Source organism: Aquila chrysaetos, chromosome 3, assembly GCF_900496995.4.
Source record: "Aquila chrysaetos chrysaetos chromosome 3, bAquChr1.4, whole genome shotgun sequence".
Classification (NCBI taxonomy): Eukaryota; Metazoa; Chordata; class Aves; order Accipitriformes; family Accipitridae; genus Aquila; species Aquila chrysaetos.
In genome coordinates, this window is record NC_044006.1 from 56688394 (window position 1) to 56702266 (window position 13873).

At 38.3% G+C, this 13873-nt stretch overlaps 1 protein-coding gene across 1 annotated transcript in view; it reads left to right on the forward strand.

Moving 5' to 3' along the window:
• Positions 1-2051: 2051 nt before the first annotated feature.
• LOC115338897 (macrophage mannose receptor 1-like) overlaps positions 2052-13873 on the forward strand; it is a 34414-nt gene continuing 22592 nt past the window's right edge. The window contains exons 1-10 of the mRNA XM_030007938.2: positions 2052-2194; positions 3398-3571; positions 4768-4929; positions 5871-5984; positions 7095-7241; positions 8458-8640; positions 9511-9665; positions 10924-11037; positions 12009-12124; positions 13032-13180. Of these exons, the coding sequence (XP_029863798.1) occupies positions 2134-2194; positions 3398-3571; positions 4768-4929; positions 5871-5984; positions 7095-7241; positions 8458-8640; positions 9511-9665; positions 10924-11037; positions 12009-12124; positions 13032-13180 (1375 nt within the window). The 5' untranslated portion in view covers positions 2052-2133. The remainder of the gene's footprint in view (positions 2195-3397; positions 3572-4767; positions 4930-5870; positions 5985-7094; positions 7242-8457; positions 8641-9510; positions 9666-10923; positions 11038-12008; positions 12125-13031; positions 13181-13873) is intronic.

The following is a 13873-nucleotide window of genomic DNA, read 5'->3' on the forward strand; positions in this document are numbered from 1 at the left end:
CTCTTTCGTCAATAACAAGAAGGGCTTATCTCCCCACCATTTTGAATTCAGCTTGAATAAGCACCAACTTGCCATTTTTAAACGCGAGAAAAAGGAACTGAAAACTAAGGAATGCAGCAGATGATACTGTACTAGAAATCTGCAAGAAGACTAAGTTTAAGATGTTAGAAAAACAGTGGAAAGCAATACAAAATAGCACTTAAGTGAGCTGCAAATACAATTTAAGCACCGAACACTTTATGGGGAAAAGTGCTTAGCAGATAGCCCTGGCAAACAACCTGCCTTCTCCAGGCTCCATAGCATCTATACTGAGCAAGCTGGAAAGTTAAAAGAAATAATAATAAAAAGTAATGAAGTTTCTTTTCTAGGCACTGGACTCCTGTTTTCTTGGCATAAATACACTCAAGAATTTAGCACGCTGGTGAGGACAGGTTATTGCACAAGTGAAATGCAGCATGCAGGACACTGACCCCCAAAAGTCTTTTACCAGCATCAAGATGGTTGGTCATGTGAAAGGGGCAGCGCTGAAGTGCGCAATTCTTCTTTTAGCTTACCCCAGTGTCTGCACTGATCTCCCCCCCTTCACTCTGCAGCCCTGGGGAGCTGAATCCTCACAAGCATCCATTTACACAAGTGGGTAACTAAAGCCCAGTTTGGACCCGAATGCAGCTGGCACTTCATGAGGCAGAGGAGAGAACTAGGCAGGAATTGCATCCTCCAGGCATTTTCTCTTGGGATCCCCTCTGAAGGAGCCATTTCATTTTGTGATTTCTGCTGTACCCAAAATATGGTTCTACTCAGTAAACTCAGCTTCTATTTCTCTCCCACCCCACTGTTGAGCACCGCTCAGCTTTACGACTTTGGGCTACTCTTGCAAGTTTTGCTCACACTAAGCTGTCCCTAAATGTCACCTTCAAATAAAATAGTTATTATTAAACTATTTATTCAATTCCTAGTTTTACTGAAATCCAGCCATTTTTTTTTCTGAAAATGTATTTCTCGCTTAGTGCTTAAGCCAGTTCTTGCAATAATTTTCCCTAACACGTTATGAATAAAAGCAAAGATAGTTCCTCCTCATATGACATCTGTTCAGCTTCTATATATATCTTACTACTGACTATTTCGCTTCTCACTTTTTTCAATTTCATTATCACAACTTCTTTTAATTTCACTAATGTAAATAAACAGAAGGAACAGTAGGACTTGTCTGCATGTGAATATTTGCCAAGACAGCTTTGCAGTGTAATTGTACAAGAATTGCCATGACAATATAAGTCTTCAGATGGGCACTTTGTTCACAGATTAAAAGGAGCATTTCCAATTTAGCTTATGTTTGGCTTTGTCCTGGAACATCCTCATTAGGAATTTCTCAGATAGATGAATACATCGTTTTGCTTGACAAAAGTATTCCAGGCAAAAGTTTCCCTCCTGTTATAGGGAAGCTTACCACTAGCCTATGGCACTGAATGACTTCACTTCTTTCAGATCTTCGACAAGTAGTTATAAACAGCACAGCCTCAAACTGTGATCAAAGTAAGCAGTGTAACACTGCAGTAAAAAAAGCAATTTTAGCCCTCAAAGTGAGCAATAATTCATAATGCACTGAATACTGCAGATCCTGTAACATTTGCTCTCTTCTAGATATGTAAAGCTGTGACTTTATAGCGATGTACTGAATCACTAGGGGTTTGTCTCCCTTTGTTTCTGAGATGTAAGGGTTGAAGAAGAATCTGAGTTTTTAATCAATGGTATTTCACTGCAGGTTTCTTGTCATCAATTCTCAAGTTGCTTTTTTAGAGGTCTGTCCTGTGTAGCACCCCAACAACTGACCTATATATAATACTAGCAAAGTCTCAGAAAAAGACAAATGTCACCACCTCTAGTGGCAAGGATGGAGACTTCAGTTTTGGAAGTGACTCAGTCATCAAAGCGAGCAGTGTTTGCAATGTGCATTCTAGTTATTTCAAAATACCATGTGACAGGATATTTCCTTATTTGGAGTACAGAGCTTTATCCATCAACCCTTTGACACAGAGAAGGACCTGTTACTATTCTGACTCAGAAGGATTTTATACACTGCCAATCTTATAGTCCAACATTTGGTAGAGGAATGAAAAGCAAGTTACATTTGCAATGAGTTTCTCCAGGTTCCTAGTTTTTCTTTCCCTCGTACATGGTTCATTACAGTCACTGGGTAAGTTTCCTGTTGGTTTTGTGTTAAACTAGATAGGAAAATGCTTTTCCTTGGGCAGCTTTACAGTTTTAATGCATAGACTGATTATTTTGTATTTGTTATCAGATTCGATACATGATCTAAAGAGATGTTGGGTATTATCCTGGCAATTCTTGATTCACAGAATAAAAGAAGTGTGATGTAGGGATGTTGGGGGAAATGGAGGTAAGACGAGCAGGATCTTTAAACTGGAATTTCTTTCTGTGGGAATATTAAATCAGATGGCACTGTATGAGAGATGAGGAAGCATGGAGCTCTTTCCATTTACCCTCCCCATCACACCCATGGTGCAGTGATCAGTCAAAGGGTTTTAGAGCCATGTTTTCATGATAGCTGTGCAAGTTTCTCTTTCTGCTACAGAACAGGAGGTATGAGAAGGAAGAACTGGCTCCTCCCCTCCAGTCTGACCAAAATAGAAAAATAACTCTCATCTGAAGATGTATATCATTCATTGGGTATAGCTATAGAGAGAAACGGTAAAGCAGTAATATATGCAGAACTGAGCAGATGAATGTATTTGCATGAATGTAGGATTGAGAGTGTATATCAGACATTTCAGGATAAAAGAACGCTCCCGCAATACTGTGATAGTTTAAAAAGATGAAGCGTTACTAATCTTACAGAATCTGAGTTGAGGGTGAATCTGCAAGATGTCTCCAAGTGCAGAAATGTGCGATTGAAACCTAAAATTTTTACTGTGTAAATATGCTCATGACAACCTGATCTGTATTCTCTCTGGTCAGCTACCCTTTTCCTTTAAACAATTAATGAAAAGATGGAGTGATAAAGCAAACCTACTGAGCCGTACAGAATACAACAATGCAGTGAACTCATTGCTGTCTGAGATCTACTTGTGGTTTTTCTGTCTTCAGGAACCACAACTTATCAGCAACTTATCATCACAGAATTTTACTTTTCTACAAGGTATATATCTCAAACTCTAAACACAGTGCTTAAAACCCAGATTTTACTAAAACAACATTTTATTTAAAATCTCTAGCAACACAAGGGGGAAAAAATGATAAAAATTAATTAAAAAAAGATGGTGTGACCTCTCAGTTTGGATAGACAGATATACTGATAAGATAGATCCATTACTAGGAGGTCAGATTTATGATTTTATGATTATTTTCATATGTTCTCTTAACCCTTTCTTCCCCCTAGATACCTTTACATTACAAGGAAATGCCAATGGACAGCCATGTGTATTCCCTTTCAAATATGAAGGCAAACAGTACAATGAGTGCACAGACGCCGGTAGGTCAGATGGCTTGCTCTGGTGTGCGACAACAGCAGACTTTGATGCTGATAAACTGTATGGATTTTGCCCACTAATAAGTAAGTCCTGCATTTTATTTATTATCTTGTCATGAAACGTTGTTGAGAAAACCATCTATTGAGCTACCAGGTTCTTTATCGGGTACCAGCTGCACACCCTCATGACAAACCTTGTCAGAGTAGCCCAAATGAAAATCATCTGATTGAACATTAGCCCCAGTAGCCAAGTGCTCCCTCTCTAGCAAGCAGATGGAAGAGGTGCCTCCAGAGTGTGGTTCAGACCAGCCAGGTTCTGACTCACCTCCTGGAGGTGCCTGTTTCTCTTTGTGGACCAGAGAGGTGAGGAGGCTCTTTGATAGCTCATTTTATGTGACTTAAGTACATGGCATGACCAGCATGAATTTAGACTGATATCTTCCTTTCAAAAAATTCCCATTGCTCTTTATTCCTCAGCCGTGCCCTGTCGGTCAATTCTCACTTAAATTGCTGCATACTGGTTTTTGCCCTTAACATCCATTTCCTATCTTTTTCTTGTCTCCTATTGCCAGTCTACCCCAAAATGCCGCTGCTAAAATTATCCTCCTCTCCCATCTTTGTACTATCTTCTGCACCAAACTTGCATTTGGATCCCTCCATCTCAGGACACAAACTGTTTTACTTTTCTCACCACCTGCCTTCCCAATAACACAACAGTTTCACAAGGTTTTTTTGAGTTGTTCTGCAAACAAAGACTGCAGCTGATTTGCACATTGGTGCTACACAGACTGTTTTTGTAGCTCCTCAGGCTGTCAAGGGCCAGGTTCTGCTATTTTTGAAAACACTGCTTCTCTTCATGATGAGCTAAGAAGGAGTTCCTGCCCCACGACGATGAAGAACTTCCAGGGTCATAGTTCACCTACACACTTACTTTCCTCCTCTGACTTCACCCCAGAATCTCTTTTCTCAATCAACAGATACATCTGGTTTACCTAGTACTACATTTTGTGTAAAAGAAAATTTAAAAGCAAACATTGGAAACTTATTCGCTCCCTTCTAAAAACTTAGAAATTTAAAATAATATTTTTAATTTAAAAAAAAATACACTTTTTAAAAATTGATGCCTAATCTGATTTCAATTTTTCTGGTGCTTTAAAATTGATGATAGCATACAGTTATTGCTGTGCATTTTTAGAGATTTTGCATCATTACATACTTCATTTGCTTTTAGTTGGTGCAATGTCAATCCTCTAACAGCGTTATGTCACTCCTTCTTCCAGATGACACAGGAAGATTCTGGACAGAAGACGTTTCAACTGGCATTCACTATCAGATAAACTCAGAATCAGCTCTAACATGGCACCAAGCAAGGAAAAGCTGTCAGCAGCAAAACGCAGAACTATTAAGCATCACAGAGATTCATGAGCAAGCATATATAGGAGGTAAAATGATAGAGAACAAGACCTTAAAATATGCTGCCCCAGAGCTTTAGATGGTGAAGTTGGCTGCCTTGTCTGCTGTCTCAGCGAAGAAGACAGGTTGTCAGGGGTGGTTCAGCAGCTGCCAAAAGGGAAACGGTCTGAACTGCCCTTCCACTAGCTGGTGGTTTTTTATGAAGGGGTGGTCTCAAATCTCTATAGGGGAGAAATGGCCCCATCCCACCTTTGTCCTCCAGGTGGGAGCGACTGCAGCCTCTCCCAGGGGGAAGGTTTCCTCCGCTTGCCTTTGTGCCAGTGCACTTGTTCCTGAACAGGGTTATGGTCCGGTCCTCAAATTTACTTTTTTCCTCCGTGTTTCAAGGATTATTAATCTGCCTAGGAGAACATATGATGATGGCTAGATTGGTCCTAATATGGGTATATTTGCATACAGAAACTCCAAATAAATTCGGTGGATTTCAGATACAAGTATCATGGTATCAGTTTGGTTATAAATGGTGTGAAGGAGGCTTTGAAACCACTCACATCATAGAACAAAATTTGGAAGCAACTAATTGGCACACTGTCTTTGTATTTTTGATGTGTTTACTCCGTGAAATCAGTTACAGAAACATTTTAGCACAATTTCCTAATGAAAATAAGGTATTTTTTACATTTTTTATGTTTTAATGAAACAAAGACAGAGAAGTAAACTCTTATTTAAGTAGTGAAATAAGATGTTCATTTGCTGTTTTAACTACTGACACCTCTGCTAAATCAGTATTTATTCATTTACATATACTACTTTTCTAATCTGTGCACCTCAGTAATGCAGAAAGTACTGGTTTGGGGGTGGTTTAAACTAAGAAATACATATATTTCTTACTTTTAACTTTATTTCTTTTAGATGAACTTGCTAAGAATGAGAATAGGAAGATACAACTGACTTTTTTTTTCTAATTTAGAGCTAACTAATAAATTCGGTTTTGCATTCTGGATTGGATTGAACACTTTGAATTTCAACAGTGGATGGCAATGGGCAGGGGGCAGCCCTTTCAGATATTTAAACTGGGCTCCTGGTAAGTACTGTATCTATTTTGTAATCTTTGAATGGATTCTGATAAGACACCAACTAATAAAAACTGCCCTAACTAGTTTTATTTCAGGAAAGCCATTCTGATTTAGAATAGCTGAAGATCTAGATCTTTATTTTAAGAAGTACACTTCCAAATTACAAAGTTCACTGTGGATATCAGCTATAGCAAGTTCTTTTATTTTCTTACATAACCAAAGAGCTTGTTTATGAAAGCAGAGTATCATTTGGGGTGATATATAACCCTGCAGACCAGAGATCAGAATTTTTCCATAACATGTTGCCCAAGAGTATAAAGATAAACCAAATCTTCCAAAAGTAGCAAAATATTTAGAAAATAATGGTACTATGTTGTCTGGAGAAATTCTAAATATTATTGAAATGCTTACAGAGCCAGCTCATAATTCCTCAGCAGTTTATGCAAAATTGCACTGGGCCACATCAAGGAAGGGAGACAGGTGTGGGTTTGTGGTGCTCCTCACACGTGGAAAGTTCTTCTCTTTGCTTGTTGGTTTGCTGGTCCCATGTTTTCTTTGTGCCACAAGTATTTCAAGCCATCTCCTCTTTTGGAAGAGTTACAAGATGGTAAAGGAATAATTAAACTCTCCTCTAAGTTTTCAAAAATTTTGTATCAGGCAATTTCTTTTGCTGCTTACAGAGGTTTTTAAACACTGCAACAGAAAAGTGAAAAGTTATTTTATAGGAAAGTAGAATTGTGCAATTCTTGAGATATACTGGAGGGATGGTATACTTTAAAACTGAATATTTTTAAAGAAGTTTTTGACACAGGACAACGGTCTAGCTTCAGCTGTTCTGTCTGTGAGCACCAGGATATCAGTATCAGGAACAGAACCAGAAATTTCCCAGTACTATCCTGACACAAAGTCAATGGAGGGTCATTACTTCACTCTTGAATGCATAAACTAAAAGCAGTATCCTATAAACTACAACACCAGTTGTCCTATGGGAGAGGGCTTCTTCATATTAAGCATTGAAGAAATCAGAATAAGTTGATGTTTCTACTAATAATATGATGGTTTTTTTAATCTTTTTATTTATTTTTGCTGTGAGATTCTATTTTCTTTCTTACTCAAAGGAAGTCCTTTCCTGCTGCCTGGGAAAATCTGTGGAGTGATGAATCCCAGAAAGAATGCTAAATGGGAAAACCAAGCATGTAACCAGAGACTCGGCTACATTTGTAAAAAGAGAAACTTCCACTCAGATTCTGACATTATACCCAAAGGTAGGTTAGTGAAATAGAAAGAAAGATTTTTCTTTGACTTCTAGAAAGAGCAATCTGTAAAGATCTGCAAACGATAAAAGGTATGCAACATTATTTTTTCAACCAAGACATTAGAAACCTTTGAAAAACACAGCTATACATGCACACACAGACTTTTAGATATTGCTTTTGTCCTCCCATTGTGTATTAACCATTCATAGCAGAATATTACTATTTTGTTCCATCATTCTATCATTCATTCTTGCAAGACAGATAGAAGCTGCTCTGTCATGGTAACCAGTGCCAGCAATCAAATTTGCATAAATACAGTAGAAATTTTATGCTTCTCGTTTTCTTCTCACTTGCTCCAAATGAGCTATTGCAGTTATTCTAATATTAATGCAAAAAATCCTCCTCTGATGACAACAGTACGCAATGCATTGGGTTCATGTGAGCAGAACATGAGGAGCAGCAGTATTTGCACAAGCTACATTTCATCCATGGGCCACCCCAACCTGAGCCTTCGATGATACAACGTGGCTATGAACATGCCACACGCAGAAGGGATCTGCGGGAGGCTGTCATCTGGGAATGTTATAAAAGCTCCTTTTAAAGAAGTAGTTATATTAAAGAAAGTAGAGAAATAATTTCAGAACCTTTATTCCCCTATTAATCTGAAAAAGAGATGCAGGACACTATTTTTAAAACAAGCTTAAGGTAAGTTTTTAAAGGTAATTAGGAATCTAAGTAATAATAAAGCCACTGAGTAAATATGAAGACAAAACTACCAACTCTGCACTAATTGCACTATTTTCTGACCTGCAGTTACGAGAGAGTTACTTCATGCTTTTCCACATCTGAAAATTATGTGTGTTTGCAAGAAGACGTTGAACAGGAGGTAGAGCCTAATGTCAGCCACCGCATGCAGCACGGGAGTCCATGACACACTGACCAAACTGCTCCAGGGGGCAAAGAGCATTATTTCAAATTACGTCTCACACAATGTGGGCATTTTTCATTGATTTTCTGCTTAAGGAGACATCATTCTATTTGCATATTTAACATACTGTGCCTTAATGATATTTGTTTTTCATTTGAATGTATTTGCATTTCTAACTACAGCTTTATGTTTATTCATATAGTCCCACTTTTGTAAAGAGTGCTCAAGAAACCTCATTCTAGTGTCCTTTATCTTCCTCTTACAAAATTGCTCTGAAAAATTGTGCTTTAATTTTAGAAGAATTGAGACCTATGAAGTGCACAGATGGTTGGCGGCCATACGCAGGCCACTGCTACAGCATTCAGCGAGAACCCAAATTATGGAAAGATGCTCTGACTTCATGTAAGAAGCAAAATGGAGATTTGGCAAGTGTCCACAACATTGCTGAATACAGCTTTCTAGTGTCACAGCTTGGTTACAGTAAGTATATATGTAGGCCCGTATTTTGTTTGCCCCATCTGTAATATAAAAGCTGGGTTTCCTATTAAATATTAATGCTTTTTTCCTGAAATGTCACAAGTTGAAGGCTAAATCTAACTTATGGTATACTTTTCTGTTGTTGCTGTTGCATAAACATAGAAGTATATTTATATTTATCAAGACATAATCTACATTGTAAAACATTATAAAGCAGGAAAAGAAAAAAATAGACACACATAAAGATTTCTAAAAATTACACTTTTGGCACCTTTATTCTATTTTTAATATCTTCAGCTCCAAACCTATAAGAAATTTAACTTCTTTCTGAGATGAAAACCTTTTGCTGAGGTTAACCTCTTGCTGTATATCCTTCTAAGAAAATAATATCTTTTCACTTCTGATTTTCCTTGGATATGTAGTAACCAGTCCTGCTACTTGCTGGACTTGGTGAACACCCCTGACGGGCCATTACAATCCCTCTAATGCTTCCCCATGAAGGAGATGTTTTTGGCAGATGTCTTCATGGCTTGAGCTCAGTATGGTTGCCTGAGAGGTGGGACACTCACTGTCCTACCTTCCATGCTAGGGGCCATTATGTTGTTCTGAATCACAGATACTCAGAAAGTTTGTAAAAATCTTCCATCAGCCATAAAGAGCCTTATGTTTATTAAACTCAGTATTTCTGGATGGAATCTGAGGCCTTTTAAGTACAAACCAAGACGTCTCTTACTGCAGATCTGAGAGGAAACCAGCATTTTTGTTAAAGCAGGAAGAACACCCTGTTTGGGCTCCCTGTTTGTGCCAGATGTGAAAATGTTCACCATATTGTATAGCGGCCCTTAAGCAAAACTATTTCTTTTCATGCTTCAGAGCCAACAGAAGAGCTATGGCTGGGTCTGAACGACCTGAAGGCTCACTTCTATTTTGAGTGGAGTGACGGGACTCCTGTGACGTTCACCAAATGGCAGCGCAGACATCCCACCTACACAGACGGTCTGGAGGACTGTGTTGTTATGAAGGGGCAGGTATAACCATGCAGTCATTTTACAGTAATGCAAACTAATAACTATGTCGGTCTGAAATCACTTGCCATTATATACTTATTCAGGAGGAGTCATTTTTTTAAATTAACTTAAAATAGTTTTCCCAATAAACTTGGCATCAACCAGAAGAGATATTTAGAGGACAGAAGAGATCAGAAGTAGAGAGGTAGCACTTTCCTAGTGCTGCCTTTTGAAATTTCTTATCTGGTGAAAAGTCTGATCCAGAAATTTTACATTAGATTCATTCTAATGCTGCAGCAATGAAAAAAGATAGCTCTCGGAGAGGAAAGGGAATGAACTAGTTAATACATTGTGTGGTTATCATAGATGCTATTTGCATACGACATTTTCTGATCCAATAGACCATTATGTCCCTCAGTATCACCTCATTGAGACATGGAGACCTGGCACTAGGGCATGTTTCTTCAGCCGTGACATAGAGAGAGCATTAACACCTACCTGCCAAATACCTAACCTAAAATCCTATAGTATTTCTGACTGCTTAGCTCACAAACTTCATTTTCTTGCAAGACATGGTTGGTTGAAACATTTACATGCATGTGTGTGCACACACATACACACGCAAGAAGTGTCATGAATTTTAAAAGAAAGAGATTGAAAAGGCTGTTATGAAAGAAATGCTGTTATTGAAAGAACTGTTATATCATAGAATAATACTGATTTTTGTCAGTATTAGGCATCAGTAGAATTGATCCTAAACCAGATTTTATGGGGGAAAAAAAGCTCCTATTTAAATTTTATTTTTTACATAATTCTTTTTTTAAAAGAAATCAGTAATTTTCAGAGTCTTCTCCTTGATGGATAAAATAGTTAAATTTACTGCAACACACTCAGATGTGCTTTATTTCAGTTTCATTGATCTTTTTTCCAGAAGTATAGTGAAATAATCCTGCTCTAAATGCAGATCTATTAGCCCCAGATGACATGTTTCTTTACAAAACCTCTCATTAAATAGATAGTTATGATAGCAAGTAATGCTGAGACTTCAAGACGTTATTTATTTCCTTCTTTCATCTCAAAACAGCATCAGATGGATCTTAAACCAATCCTGACACATGTGTCTATTTTTTTTTCCTAATAAATCCCCAGCAACAATCTTATAGCCTTCCTAGGTAACGTATTTCAGTGTGCCTTGTAGTGAAGAAAGAGGAAAACACTAGTTTTCTTATAGTTATGAATGCCACTTCTTTACATTTGTTTCTTCTCCCTGCTATTCTAGGATGGATACTGGGCAACTGATGTTTGTGATAAGCAACTTGGCTACATCTGTAAAAAGAAGGCTTCAGCACAAACCTCTGAAAAAGAGACAATTGAGGACCCAGGCTGCCAGAAAGTAAATACTGTCTCATAAATTAATTATGTGACAAAATTACATGTATCTTTTAAATCATAATTTCACCACTATTCTCTCTGTTTATGCTCTTAGCCTAACAATACATGTAAAATTACCAAAAGCCACGTTGTCTTTTCTCTCAGGTCTGCTGTCTATTTAAAGTCTTTATGAAGTCCTTACTACATAAGAATGATAAAACAAAGAAAATAATTTCAAAACATTAAAGGATCAGCTTTTCTGTACCATATTACTACCGATGGACTACTTAGTTGGCCTTTGAGTGATATCAGCAGGTTATTTGTTTCTAAACAAGTAATTTTTCCAGAGTTGACCTCTTCAGAAAATCATGATGTCTTTATCAGTCAGCATAGCTCTCTCTAAGAGCAGGAAGAAGCAGGGGTGTTTTACTGATATTCCTCCTTTCTACCCTCCCCACAAACAAGCACTGACTGGATTCCTCTTGGCTCAGAACATCTCCTCACCCCTTGCACTGAGGGCTGGCAGGGGCAGCTCTGGGGAGCTGTGCTTGTATGTGAATTCATTTCCATATTGCAATATTTTTGTGTTTCATTATGTCAGATCCCGCAGCTCTGGAAGGCTGGAGCTGCATCTCCCCCCTGAATGAATCACAGGCTCGTTACGGTGCAGTTTGCATAATCTCAGCCTTACAGAGGACTGGAAAACAATAGCAAATAGCACAGTCACAATTTTCTTTGAAAAGTCACGTACACGTAAAAGAGATGGAAACTAAGATCTTAACGTCATCCATTAAACAAAAAAGGCCTTCTGTAGGAGCAAACAGCAACAAAAAACCCAGCTTTTGTTTATTAACAGATCCGCCCAGTCTCATCTTGTTTTTAAGCTTAGCTGCAACAAATTGAACATCAAATATTTATACACAAAAGAGCAGAGCTAATTTCTATATTGAAGTCTCTTTCAATTTCACATTAAGAACCTTATGTTTGTCACAGGGTTGGAAAAGATATGGTTTTCACTGTTACTTGGTAGGCTCTGCACTTTTGACGTTCTCAGAAGCAAATAAGACATGTGAACAGAGCAAAGCTTATCTAGCTACAGTGGAAAGCAGGTATGAAAATATCTTTCTTTATATTTCAAAATCAGTGCTTCTGATGGAGAAACTTGCAAAACTTGTCCATTTTTTTGAACTCTTCAAAGTGCTTTATCAGCACTTTAAAAAAATTTTGTAGTAGTAAGCCAAATAAAATTAGCTGTGCAGGAAAAAAAAAAGACTCAATGTTTTAGGGCTTTCTACTTAATCTATTATAACAGTTTTCAAATTTGGGAGGTTCTTGAGTTAAACAGTTTTCTCTTATCTTTCAATTCCTAATTAAAGCAACTTCTATGTTATTTGTTTTTGTTTTTTTTTTTTTCTGTTGGAAAGTAGTTACTACAATTTTCATCTATTTACTGATGGGTGTTATCTCATTATGATAGGAAAGGTTTAATAAAAATATTTTCCTAAACTACTTTCTAAGCCAAATTCTGAACAAATGTAGGAAACCTTCCCCAGGATCTTTCCCACCACAGCCAGAATGTATCATCTCCAACCTACCCCTATCTCAGTCAGGCTTTGCAGACTTCATGGCCTCTAAGGAACATGACTGCCTTCAGAGGTGGTGGCCAGCAAAGCTGACAGTTTGGTCCTGACTAGGTGGTCTGTTTGTGGCATCTCGAAGATTTGGAAAGACAAGGAAAATAGTAAAATACAACTAGCATCCCACATGAGTGGTGATTTGTGACATTTCACAGAACTTCTTGGAGAACAGAGAAGATGCCTTCAGCTGAAAGGAGAAAGTTGTCCCTCACCAAATTCTTTTGACCACACTTAAAAGCCTGCTGAGGTTTTGCCCGAACTTCACTGAGGAGCTGTTGCCTTGCAGTCATGCTAGCATGATAGTGACACCTCTGTTTGTACCACTTAGATTAATATTGCAAGGTAATAGGTTGTGAATGACCACTGTTTTCCACTTCAGAAATGAGCAAGCCTTCCTGATTAGTCTGACGGGGCTGAGGTCTGAAAAGTATTTCTGGATCGGTCTCTCTGACACAGAAGAACGAGGGAGTTTCAGGTGGACCAGTGGTGAAACTCCTCTCTTCACACACTGGAACACAGCAATGCCAGGTAAGCTCTGCATGGGCTCAACCCTTGTGATAGGAGTGCAGCTGCAATTCATGCAGCTTTCTGCTTTCCATCCCCTGGTGTTAGAAATTAGAGTAGGCACTTTCTTTTGTGCTTGTAGCTGTAAGTGGCCAACACCATCAGACCATGTGTTTGATGCCAGTACAACAAGCACTGTCACAGCTGAGTGTCAGGTCTTGCGTAGGTCAACCTCCTGCGAAGTTGCATAGAAACAGATATTTAATGGGTTAGACTGAAGGCAACACTGTGCAGGAGTTAACAAGGTCCACGGTCTCTTTTTTTTTTCAACTTTTTAACACCAGTTAACAACAACTCATCAGACTGAGAAAAACTATTACGAACAGTTTTTTGACCCACAAAGTGCACATGTGAGAAATGAGCAGTGAACGTCCAGCTTTTCTGAATTTCAGCAAAAGAGATTAGCTTCTATGTGGGAACTCTTGCCTTCACACTAGCTAGTTATGCCTTCAAACAAACTTGTTGTACTTGATATCAGCCTTCTTGAAATTGAATTACCTGGATATTGAGAACCCCAAAGCAGCTGTCAGGCCATCTGCTGCATATGTAAATAAAATCAAATGCCATTTGTCCTGTGATTTCCCTGCAGTGGCAAGATAAGGAAGATTTCTGTTCTAAACCTGCAAGTCTCTGTTTTTGGCAAAGCTGTGTCTGTGA